The 12,852-nt window shown below is 44.5% G+C and overlaps 1 protein-coding gene across 9 annotated transcripts in view; it reads left to right on the top strand.

Annotated features, from left to right (window-relative positions):
* AMBRA1 (autophagy and beclin 1 regulator 1) overlaps nt 1-12,852 on the top strand; it is a 177,921-nt gene that overhangs the window by 52,051 nt on the left and 113,018 nt on the right. For 5 of the 9 annotated variants that reach the window (XM_070427906.1, XM_070427903.1, XM_070427901.1 and 2 more), the window contains one exon: nt 10,943-11,029. The exons of the other annotated variants lie outside the window; for them this stretch is intronic. In XM_070427906.1, the coding sequence (XP_070284007.1) occupies nt 10,943-11,029 (87 nt within the window). The remainder of the gene's footprint in view (nt 1-10,942; nt 11,030-12,852) is intronic. 9 annotated transcript variants of the gene reach the window in all.

Raw genomic sequence — 12,852 nt, 5'->3', positions numbered from 1 at the left:
TAGCGTACAACCGCTACCCTTCCCATTGGCTAATCAGGGAGATATGCAAATTAACTGTCAGCCAAGATGGCGGCTGGCAGCCAGGCAGCTGATGCGAACAGGGAGGCTTGCTTCCTTCAGTGACAGAGGATTCCAACGTTCCCCATTCCCCGCCTGCCTTGCCAGCCTCTGAGCTTCAGTTGGAAACATTGTAACTTTTATAGAAGATAAACAAAACCCCAGAAACCTCCTGTCAGTCAGCTGGGATCTCAGAGCTGGAGTCGCAACATTGTTTCGAATACAGAAAACAAAGGCCTGAAACCTGCTTTCAGCCGAGCCTCAGAGAGAAAGCCGGCTCTCAGCTCCAGTGACAGCCATAGAAGGTAAATAAATGCCAAAATTAAAAAAAAAAAAAGGAGAGGTTTGGAGCTTCAGTCGCCTGCCAGCCTGAAAACGGCCCTCAGCCCCTCACCCAGACTGGCCAGGCACCCCAGTGGGGACCCCCACCCTGAAGCAACAAGGTGGCGGTTAATTTGCATACTGAAGGCAGGCAGCAGCAGGCAAGGCTGTCTGCGGTCTGGGACCCGGATTTGTGACCCTGCCGGGCGGGATCAGCGGAGCCACGAGACCTCCCGGCACCGGGATCAGCGTGACAGGGGGCAGCGCCCAAACCCCCTGATCGGTCCTTCTCTGTGGGTGATAGAGGGCGGCGCCCCAACCCCCTGATCGGCCCTGCTCTGTGTGTGACAGGGTGCGGCGCCCCAACTGCCCCCCCCCCCCCCACGGGCCCTGCTCTGTGTGTGACAGGGTGCGGCGCCCCAACTGCCCCCCCCCCCCCCACGGGCCCTGCTCTGTGTGTGACAGGGTGCGGCGCCCCAACTCCCCCCCCCCCCCCCCCACGGGCCCTGCTCTGTGTGTGACAGGGAGTGGTGCCCCAACTCCCCTATTGGCCCTACTCTGTGTGTGACAGGGGGCAGCTCCTCAACTCCCTGATCGGCCCTGCTCTGTGCGTGACACGGGGGAGCTCCCCAAACCCCTGATGGGCCCTGCTCTGTGCGTGACGGGGGGAGCTCCCCAAACCCCTGATCGACCCTGCTCTGTGTGTGACAGGGGGCAGCGCCCCAACCCCCTGATTGGCCCTGCTCTGTGCGTGGCAGGGGGTGGCGCCGCAACTTCCTTATAGACCCTGCCTTGAGTGTGACAGGAGGCGGTGCCCCAACCCCCCAACTGGCCGTACTCTGAGCGTGACTAGGGGTGGCATTGCAACCTCCGATCTGCCCTGCGCTGTGCATGACAGGGGGCGGCGCCCCAACTCCCCAATTGGCCCTGCTCTGAGCCCGACCAGGGGCTGCACCTAGGGATTGGGCCTGCCCTCTGCCACCCGGGAGCAGGCCTAAGCCAGCAGGTCGTTATCTCCTGAGGGGTCCCAGACTGCGAGAGGGCACAGGCCGGGCTGAGGGACCCCCTCTCCCCCCCGAGTGCACAAATTTTTGTGCACCGGGCCTCTAGTTTAGAATAATGTTCTCAAGGCTCATCTATGTTGTATCACATGACAGGATTTTCTTTTTAAAAAAAATATATTTTATTGATTTTTTTTACAGAGAGGAAGGGAGAGAGATAGAGAGTTAGAAACATTGATGAGAGAAACATCCATCAGCTGCCTCCTGAACACCCCCTACTGGGGATGTGCCCGCAACCAAGGTACATGCCCTTGACCAGAATCGAACCCGGTACCCCCCCAGTCCGCAGACCGACGCTCTATCCACTGAGCCAAACCGGTTAGGGCAGGATTTTCTTTTTTTTTTTTGAGAGTGGAAGGGAGAGGGAGAGACAGAGAGAGAGAGAGAGAGAGAGAGAAACATCGATGTGAGAGAGACACATAGATTGGTTGCCTCCCACATGTACCTAGCCTGCAACCTAGGTATGTGCCCTTGACTGGAATTGAACCCGGGACCCTTCAGTCCGCAGGCAGATGCTCTAGCCACTGAGCCAAACCAGTTAGGGCTATACCACATTTTCTTTATTCATTCATCTGGCTCTGTTGTGTAACCTTGGGCAGGTTAAGTAGCCTCTCTAAACCTCAACTTCCTCAATTGTAAAATTGTGTATTTGGTTGCTCAGTTAGTTGGAGCATCATCTCATGTACCAAAAGGGTTGCAGGTTCGATTCCTAGTTGGGGCATATACCTTGGTTGTGGGTTCAATCCCTGGTCTGGGTGCATATGGGGAAGTTGAGGGGGCACAGCCAATCAGTCTTTCTCACTTCTGTGATTCTCTCTCTCTCTCTCTCTCTCTCTCTCTCTCTCTCCCTCTCCCTCATTCCTCCCTCTCTCCCCATTAAAGTCAGTAAACATATGCTTGGGTGAGGATTTTTTAAAAAGTGTGTGTGAGGATTAAATAAGTTAAACCAGCGGTTGCCATCCTTACAGACCTCGAGGGCCACCAGTGGTCCACGGACCACTGGTTGGCAACCGCTGAGTTAAACAGCTGCTTTTATAAGTTTAGGTCAGTGGTTCTCAACCTTGGCTGCACATTAGAATCACATGGGAATCTTTTTAAAATCCTGATTTCTGGGCCTCATCCTCCGGAAATTCTGTTTCTTTGTGATGGGGTGGGGCCACAACATTAGTAACAAAGAAACAGAATTTCCGGAGGATGGGGCCCAGGAATCAGGATTTTAAAAAGATTCCCAGGTGATTCTCATGTGCAGCCAAGGTTGAGAACCACTGGTTTAGGTGGTCAAGAAATGCATGCTCTTTTTTCATTATTACTCTGCTCAAAAAAAAAAAAAAATTAATAAAACCAAGACAGAAAATCTTTTATTTTGCCATGACATATTCCCTGCAGGTTATTTTCTTTCTTGTCTGTTAGTATCATTTTTTGGATGTCAGTCTCCATGGGGTAGCTGAAATCTCACCATTTAAAATTGGAGTAAGCCAAGTACAAAAGAATGTGAGGTGCCTTGTGAAGAGAGGGTAACAAATGGCTATTGAGGTAGGACTGGTACAGGTTACTTCCATTAGTCACTTACTGCAGACACACTAAGGTTCTATTTTAGAAAGTAGAATAATACGAAAGTAGTTTGATCTATACCAAGGGAATGGGATATTATCTTCATTTTTCCTGCACTCCTTTGTAGTGATTTGTGCAAAAAAAACTGGTCCTGCATCTTGATAAGGGAGGGAGCACAAATAGCTTTAATTTCCCAAATTCTAGGACTACCTTCTGCATACAAGGCAGAAGTGTTTCAGAAAGATGGAGAGCCTGATTGGGATAGAGAGGAAAGAGTAGCAAGTCTTTCTAAATTCACATTGACCCTCCTGACCAATACCAAGATCTCATGCTTTGGACACTGTGAGCAAGTTTGCACTGAGTTTTATTATTAAAGGTCTGTTTCCAAATGTCTTGTTTGATGTTTTCTTTGGTGGCCAAGGTTCCTTTGAGTACAGCTGTGATTACTTTAGGCTTGTAAGCTAACTTCATGGACTTAGTTTCGCTGTTGTGACCAGCTTGAAAGTTCTACAAGAACAGGAACCATTTCCTTTATCTGTTGATGTATAACAAACCACACAACAAAACTTAGTGACCTAAAAAAACAATTTATTATCTTTCATTGTTCTTTGGGTAGATTGGGCTCAGTTGGGAATTTCTGTTGGTCTTGCTTGGGTCTGTCTGGAGTTAGAGTTATTTGGAGGTTCAATTGGGACAACGAAGCCGTTTTCCCTCTTAGTGTCTCAGGGCTTCCTTTCTTCATGCGGCCTCTCCAGCAGACTTTTTAAAAATCCGCACCTGAGGATATTTTTCCATTGCTCTATAGAGAGTATAGGAGGGAGGAGAGAGAGAGAGAGAGAGAGAGAGAGAGAGAGAGAGAGAGAAAGAAAGAAAGAGAAACATCAATGTGAGAGAGACACATCGATTGGTTATCTCCTGCATTTGCCTCAACCAGGACCTGGGATCGAACCTGCATCCCAAGTATGTGCCCTTGATCGGAAATTGAACCTGCAACCCTTCAGTCCACAGGCTGACACTTTAACCACTGGGCAAAACTGGTTAGGGTTCTAAGGACTTTTTACACAGGTATCCATTCAGCAGGCATCCAGATCTCTGAGATTGTAACCATTTTAGTGCTAGTGAAAAGAAGTTAATTTACTTCCTAATTATAGTAGAGGGGGGAAATGAATAAATATTTAGCATGCTGGGAATTAAATGGCATCCAGGCTCCACAGAGTTAATCTTCTGGGTGGTATTGATTGACATGCTGGAGGATGTTAATGTGTGATTCTTTTGGGATATGATTGATTCTTTGGGGAATGGGGGAGGAGAGTGGAAATTGCAGTTTCACTACTAATTGTACTTTAGGTGTCATTTATGACAATTTCATGTTGTCTAGACAGAGGGAAATGGTGGAGAAATTATTTCATTTCTGGAGTCAAATGCTGAGTCCGAAAGGAATCAAGAAGGTCGCTGAACTCAGGAACAGGGTGAAAGGCCAAGTAGACCCCCAGAAGTAAAGTAGTAAAAATCAGATGTCACTAAGAGAACAAGTTTAGAATGAACCCAGGGTATAAGAAAAGTGGGTGTACTCTGAGCTTTGTTTTAGCTCAAGGGCTAATAATGGGTTGTTTGGGGTCTCAGCTGGAGTCTGTCCTCTTGTCTATTTTTGTAGATTCCAAAAACCTCATTACTTGAACAGACATGAACCAGGAAGGCTGCTTCTTTGCCTATCCTATATACTAAAAGCCTAATAAGCAGATTGTCCCCTCGGGTGGACCGGGAGACCGAGAATTCAACTGCTCGCTATGATGTGCGCTGACCACCAGGGGGTGGCACGGAACATGGCTGGTGTCCGCAATGCAGCGCTGGCAGCAGGTGTCAGTGGAGGTGGTGCTGGCTCTGATAGTGGGACCATGGCGGGATGGTGGAGCAGGTGAGCAGGTGGTGCCAGGCCAAGGTGGGTGCGGGCGGGGGGTGGGGGGGGGAAAGGTGCTGCCTAGGGCCCAGAGGTCAGCTGGGACCTGCCCTTCCATGCCAGACGTTCACGCTTCAGTTGCAGGCCAGGCCTAGGGACAGCACCCGTGCTGGAATTTCATGCACTGAGCCTCTAGTGCAGTGGTTCTCAACCTGTGGGTCGCGACCCCTTTGGGGGTCCAAGGACCCTTTCACAGAGGTCGCCTAAGACCATCAGAAAACACATATATAATTACATATTGTTTTTGTGATTAATCACTATGCTTTAATTATGTTCAATTTGTAACAATGAAAATACATCCTGCATATCAGATATTTACATGACGATTCATAACAGTAGCAACATTACAGTTATGAAGTAGCAACGAAAATAATTTTATGGTTGGGGGTCACCACAACATGAGGAACTGTATTAAAGGGTCGTGGCATTAGGAAGGTTGAGAACCACTGCTCTAGTGGTTAATACTAGTAAATGCCCCAGTCCACTGTGCATTTCTTTTTTCTCATTCTTGGAAGGCTTCATTTACTAACTCTCTACCTACCTGATGTTGGCTCTAAGGTTTTGCTTCATATATATATATATAGTTGTTTGCAATATACCAGGGCCAGTAGCCTATCACTTAAGAGCAAATGTCCTTGGTTGAGGGATTTTTCAATTTTAGGTCAGGAACATGAATATGAAAAATAATCTAAGAGGAAATGTACAGGTTTGCTGTTACTGAACAATAAATGATTCTACCAATGTATTCTTTGTAGAATTAGTGGGTCTAGAGGTAGACTGTTTTGGAATGGCTATTCTGAACAAAATTACCTGAGAATTCAGGATTATTGATTCTGTAAATCTCTTCTTGATTGGGAGGGGGCTGTCAATCAGGATTCACTGCCTCTTAACTAAAGTCTAAACCTGTATATTACAGCTGCTGTTTGTGGGGGGATGTGTGCATGTGAGTATCAGAAATACCTGTGGAACTTGTCATTGTTATACTCTTACTCAGTCTTTAGTGAAAAGCCTTTGATCTAAATTCCTAGTTGAAAAAAAAAGTCTGTGGTCGGTGAGCAGACCACCCAATCTCCCAGAGAAAATGGATTTGGAGGCAGAGTAAACATATCCATATAGATGACCTTGGACATTTGAGTTTAGATGCTGACAGAAGTGTTTTTTTATTACAGATTGAAGTTTCATAACTAAAGTGCAATATGTTGAGGATATACAAGAGCTAAGCATTCTACCAACCAATCATTTTTCAGTTGATGAAAATAACTACCCACCAAACAGCAGAAGGTCAGATGTTCTCAGAAGGATCTGGCTGGCTTTTCAGACAAGATTTTTGTATAGCTAGATACACATTTGCATACTGCATAAGAATTCTGTTTCCAGCTTCTTCCCTTTTGGTATGTGATTATGTTGTGCTCTGATGTTTTACCATCTATTGCTCATTACACAGAGGGATATATTAATGTTTTGTAAAGATACTTTAAAGCAAGCATGTCAAACTCGCCGGCGGCTGCTAGTTTGACATACTTGCTTTAAAGTTTTTCTGGTGTAGCACATTGTGCTTGATGATAGTAAAATAAGGCTGATCCACTCAGTGTGGGTTGTGAGTTCTTTCTGTAGTATATCTGGCTTTTTCCTGAGGTTATTAGCCTTTTAGGTGTGCCACCTTGCCTTGTTCTACCCCACAGCAAGGGGCAGGGATTGCCTGCCAGGCTCTGCTGGCAACTGCACCATGTGCTTACAAGTACACCCCTAGAAACTGGGGGGCCCTGCAGTGATCAGATGAATACCTATCGTTGGAGAACTTAAGTGATAATTGCCAGTTGTGTGAAATGGGGAGGTTCTGATGCCTCCGCTTTAAAGCAGAGATGTCAATTTGAAAATCATAATAGAGGTGTCGTTTCAGAACACACAATTATTTTTTACAAAGAATTAGGGCTTGTCATCTCCCAGCCCAGGCATGCAGAGATCTGGAGCTTTTAGAGCAGGATTCAGAAATGAAGAAGGCAAGAGTGCATCCTGGTTACCTTGTCCCCCTGCCCCTTCGTCCCCCTGAAAATATTGCCCTCTTTCTCCTGTGGGGTCTCTTTTGGCAATACACTGTCCAGGATTATCAGTGGTAGTTTCCCAGGCAAGTAGCCAGCCTCTGACTTTATGATTTAACTAGAGCAGTAGTTCTCAACCTTCTGGCCCTTTAAATACAGTTCCTCATGTTGTGACCCAACCATAAAATTATTTTCGTTGCTACTTCATAACTGTAATGTTGCTACTGTTATGAATCGTCATGTAAATATCTGATATGCAGGATGTATTTTCATTGTTACAAATTGAACATAATTAAAGCATAGTGGTTAATCACAAAAACAATATGTAATTATATATGTGTTTTCTGATGGTCTTAGGCGACCCCTGTGAAAGGGTCGTTCGACCCCCAAATTGGTCGCAACTCACAGGTTGAGAACCGCTGGTTTAGCTCCTCTGAACTGAAATAGCAGATATCACCCAGACATCAAAGTCAGGCTGGGTCGCCGAAACCGGTTTGGCTCAGTGGATGGAGCGTCGGCCTGCGGACTGAGGGGTCCCGGGTTCGATTCCGGTCGGGGGCATGTGCCTGGGTTGCGGGCACATCCCCAGTGGGAGATGTGCCGGAGGCAGCTGATCGATGTTTCTCTCTCATCAATGTTTCTGGCTCTCTGTCTCTCTCCCTTCCTCTCTGTGGAAAATCAATGAAATATATTTGAAAAAAAAAAAAAAAGTCAGGCTGGGAAATTATATATCTTGGGTACCAGTGACATCTTAGCTTCTAGGTGCAGGCTTTTCATTTTAGGTCACCGAGTTCTGGTAGTTATTTGTTTCCAGTGACTGGAGAAGATCTGAACATGTTTGTTGGCTTTAGGATATTGAAGGCTCTTTGCAAAAAGCTAACTGTAGGAGAGAAAGCTCTTTCTTTGGCATTCCTAGGAGTTGTGATATTTACTCGTCTACTAACTATTGCTTTCTTTATTCAACACCAATTGGAAAAGTATTTTTTATTCCTCAAGATAGTTCTTGTGTTGTAGCTGTAGAGAATTTAATGTTTCATCAGTGCTATGTGGGGGTGAGGGGTATGTGCTAGTCATAGTAATTGGCTCTCCTGATTTCATGTATTAGCAGTTAAAATGTCACATATATATGACTTGCCAGTCCACTGTATTGCTTGGGGAGCAAATGGTGCCAACAGATCTGTAGTAAGTAGGCACAGGGGATGCATGTTCCAAAAGAACCTCATCAGGGACTTCCCAGAGACAAAGCTTAACATTTTGTTTTGACACTGATTTAAAGAAGTCTTGTAGTTAAGCTGGAGGTTAGGGTGGTAGGTAGAGTTGGCAGGATTATAAAATGGAATCATTAAAAATGAAATGATCTAATTCAGCTCTTCTAGTTCAAGACTCTCCTTTGCAGGATTCCTAAAAAGTCATCTCATCTCTTTTCATACTCTCACTCCTCGGCATAGTGAAGGGTCAGATTGGCTTTCTAACTTAGCAGGATCATTTTCTAGGCAAAATACTTAAGAAAGATAAATGTTGGTCACTCTGGAGGGTGCTCCTTGCCAAAGGGCCTCTGCTTTCTAAGCCGCCATTTATAGGATAACACAACAGGGCGCAGTGATGTTCAGGACTAAACTCCAGAGCCCTTTGGGTTGGAAGAAGCTTCTGGGTGTTCCAGGGCAGTCAGCTCTCCCAGATCTTGCTTCCATTCACCCTATTCCTATAGGACTAACTTATTAGTAATTAGTAAGTATTATTTATTTAAGATGGCATAAATGCCCTGAATACTGTTCTCATAATTTCACTTTTCTTTTTTTCTCTAGTCTATGAACCTCTTGTTACCCCTTCCTCTCACATTCTGTATTTCAGGACTCAAAGACATGCTATGCTGTTGTTTTATGTGCCCCTGTGAAAGGAAAACAGTCCAACTTCAAATACAGTAAATGTGGGGAGAAAGTATGTCTTAGAATTGAAACACCATTTCTGCTACTGTAAACAGTGATATCATTGAGGATTCAGGTTTTCAACCAAAGAGATATATTTTATTTTTATTTCTTTTAAAATATATTTTTATTGATTTTAGAGAGAGAGGAAGGAAGATATGAAGAGAGAGACACATCAATCGGTTGCCTCCTGCTCGCCCCCTACTGGGCATGGAGCCTGAAACCTGGGCATGTGCCCTGACCTGGAATTGAAGCAGTGACCTCTTGATACATGGGATGACATTCAATCTACTGAGCCACGCCTGCTGGGCAAGATGTATTTTATTATTGTCTTCTCTTCCTCATCCTTAAATTGTATTATCTCTTCAGTGGTAGAATGGTTTAAAGCAGTGGTGCCCAACCGGTGGTCCGCAGACCACTGGTGGTCTGTGAGGTCCGAAAGGTTGGTGACCGCTGGTTTTAAGTGTGGGGATTATAGGCCTAGTCTAGGTAGGAAACATTTAACAGTTGGTTTTCCTGGGTGGGAAAGGTAGCAAGCCAGGTTGACAGGGCCTCTGCTGTACCTCTTCTCCAGGCTGTTAGAGGAAATGCTTCCGCAAGCCAGTTGCTGGGATAAAGTGACTGCACATGACTATACCTGGAGCCAGCTGGTTTTAATAACAATGAATTGAATTAAGTCAATTGTAAAAGATTGGTAGCTGCTGTCCTTATTCTGCAGATCTGCTTTAAAGAGTCTGGCAGGGAGCCAGAGACCTGTTCTCAGAGAGCAAGATGCTGCCTGAGAAGAGCAATGTGCATTTCTTGCTGAGACCATTTCCTTAGGAACGTGTTCCATGTCAGGAGCCTGACTGACTGCCAAGGCACGTTTGAATTGGGAAACTGTGGCGGACATGGCAGACTGGGGGGCCCATGGGCCATGTTTAGCAGATGTGTTTTTAACTGGCCCATGTTGTACAAAAAAGGGAAAACTGTTTTAGCTAAAATTTAACAGGAGATTTTGTGCAAAAGTCCAGATTTCTGACTGCTCTTTTTTTGTTGTTTGTTTGTTTGTTTTAATAACCATTTCTTTACTTATTTTTTGTTTTTGTTTGTTTTTTATTTTATTTTATTAAGGTATTACATGTGTCCTTATCTCCCCGCCCCCCCCCCACTCCCCCCCCCCCCCCCCCCCCGACTACTCTTAATAAATAGTCAGATCCACCATTACTGAGCCCACATTCTAGCTTGGATTCACAGTGGATACATACGCACTTTTACCTGCCTGGAGCCCAGAAGGTCCTGCAGTATAGCATAGTGGTTTGAAGCATTTGGAGCTGACAGACCTTCACTGGAGTCTTAGTGCTATCACTTATAGCTGTGTGCCCCACAGCCCACTGTTCTCGTGTATATATAGTAATGCCTAACTTCCCAGGTGCTGGTGCTCTTTTGAGTTACAGTTTTGAGACAGGTGGTTCAGGTGATTGGGAAGTATTGCATCAAAAAGAGTGCTCAATAAAATATGTGTATCACATATGATCAGATGAACTTATGATTATATAATTAGCAATTTTTGTCAATTGTTAAGAGAGTCCCAGAAATTCTTACAAGGGTGTGAGCAGAATAGATGAGTAGAAGATAAGGTGATGTGGATTAGGATGACATGGAGGTGCTGAACACCAAGATAAATGTTGGCACTACAGGATAATCTCTAGTATGCCTAATTTCCCCCTCATGTGTTGATTCTAATCTCCTATTTGTTACCTGGAAGTACTGCAAATAGAAATAAGATCATGTCTCTGAAGCATTTGTTCATTTCTCACTGAAGAGCAGTTCTACACAATACAGTGGCCTATCCAGTGTAGGAGCTCTGTAGCTCTTCACTAATTTATGTCTCTAAGTACTTAGCTTGCAGGAAGGGTGTGATCCCAGGTAGCAGGTGTTAGCTGGCTGCAAAGGGGGATGTTATTTATCTTACCCCCCCATTTTCCTTAATGAATGACCTCTGAGTTGGTAATTGACAGGGATTATTGCCATTTTTTTAATCTCTGCTAGGAGGCTGCTGGAGTCTTCCCTCATTTCATTATCCCGTTATGATGGAGCAGGATCCAGAGAGCACCCAATTTACCCAGACCCAGCGAGGTAAGGCTGAAGTGAGAAATGGCACTAGGTGGGGGGGAGGGGCTGCCCTTGGGGTTGCCAATTGCTGGAAGCCCCATTTTGTGCCTCTCTGGTCCTGGTGCTCTTTTACTCTTGAGTTACAGTTTTGAGACAGGTGGTTCAGGTGATTGGGAAGTATTGCAGGTAAGTGAACAGAACCTCTGGTGACAGAGTTGTGACTGAGCTCTTATCCTTTGGGGCTCATTTCTGTGAATGTGGCCCTAGAGGAGGGACCTGGGGAGGCCACTGGCAGAGTCACAGGATAGGATATATTTTTCTCTTCGATCAGTGAGACTGTTGCCATTCAGATGGACAGCCAAAAGGGAAATAAAAGTATTTATTAATAGGGAAATTACCTATAAATTCAAACAGATAAAGAATCCTTCTTGCTCTCATTTGAGAGAGAGAGTTTAGAATATCAGAAAGCAGAAATCAAGCTCATTTAGTTGTTGAATTTTTTGAGACTATCTGAAGGAAGAGATGACTGACAAATGGAACTAAATATAACAAGTTGGAACTTCATTAAATGCTTGACTTAATACTGATTTGAAAAATTCTTGAAGAAATAAAAAAAATTCAAATGAGTTGAAGACCCGCCTTAACCTGATACTGGTAACTGAGTACCAAGTTTGGAGTGTTTGAGTTGATGAACATTTGTAGTGAGAAGCCCTTTGGGGTTGTCACAGCTGGACTTGCTGATTGTTAATGATCTAAAGAAGGGATAACCTGCACTTAAGCAGTGCCAGAGCACATTGTGAGGCTCTGCCCAAAGAAAAGAGTGTTTATAATGTTGGGGTTGGCAAGTTAATACAGGTCACATGAAGCTAAATGAGCTTTGCTCTGGTTTAAGAATTTCAAGTCTGAAAAACCTTTAGGCCAAGTTGATTCCAGGGATATTGAATGATCTTGTTATTGGCACAGCTAAGTCATGATGCTGAGCATTCTTTCTGAGATACTAATGAAAAGGTTCCCCATTATCCTCTCCCTTTGGATTGGCGAAACCAAGGATCAGGGGACATGGGGATTGACGACTTTAAAAGAGGTAGACAGCTTGGATGATGATTGAAGCAAGGACATTTATTTTAGTCCATAATCATAATCGAAAATAATAAGCCCTAAATAAGAAAAGGAATATTTTCACATGAATCAAATACTCTGAAACACTGAGATAGAGAACTTTTTGTAGTTCTCTTAGGATAGCAATGGAAATCTCATTCTCAGAATTTTTAACCTGACAAAGTTTACCGGTAATTCTTAAAGACCACAACTTGTTCTCCTTTTATGTTATTTTTCCTACTCAGAGCTCTTTATCACAGAAAGTATCATACTTTATACTGTTGATGTTTTCACATTTTCCCTTTGAACACAAAAAATTTAAAATTTTTACTTGGAACACTTCAGAGTGTGATGGTTATCCAGCTCTTCAGTGGGAGGAGGATTGTGACCTCATTACTGGTGGTTTCATTTATTTTTTCTCTTAGATTCACCCTGTGCACAGTATGTATAGACCAGAGCCTTTGTGAGACATCTCAGCATTCAGATCCTTAGCTGTCCTCTGGATATCCAAAAGGATAAGGATAGGGATGTATTTGTAGTTAATAATTGTGCCAAGAATCCTTTTAAAAAAATCATTGATGCCTAGTTTTATAGCTTAGGGAATTTCTGTCCTATCCTTCCTTCCTATATAATAAAAGGCTAATATGCAAATCGACCGAATGACCAGTTGCTATGACACACACTGACCACCAGGGGGCAGATGCTCACCACAGGAGCTGCCTCCTGATGGTCAGTGTGCTCCCACAGGA

Source organism: Myotis yumanensis, unplaced genomic scaffold (genome assembly GCF_028538775.1).
Source record: "Myotis yumanensis isolate MYYU_CA2020_CCGP unplaced genomic scaffold, mMyoYum1.0.hap1 SCAF_10, whole genome shotgun sequence".
Classification (NCBI taxonomy): Eukaryota; Metazoa; Chordata; class Mammalia; order Chiroptera; family Vespertilionidae; genus Myotis; species Myotis yumanensis.
The sequence above is the reverse complement of the archived record's forward strand: the minus strand, read 5'-3'. Positions and strand labels throughout refer to the sequence as shown.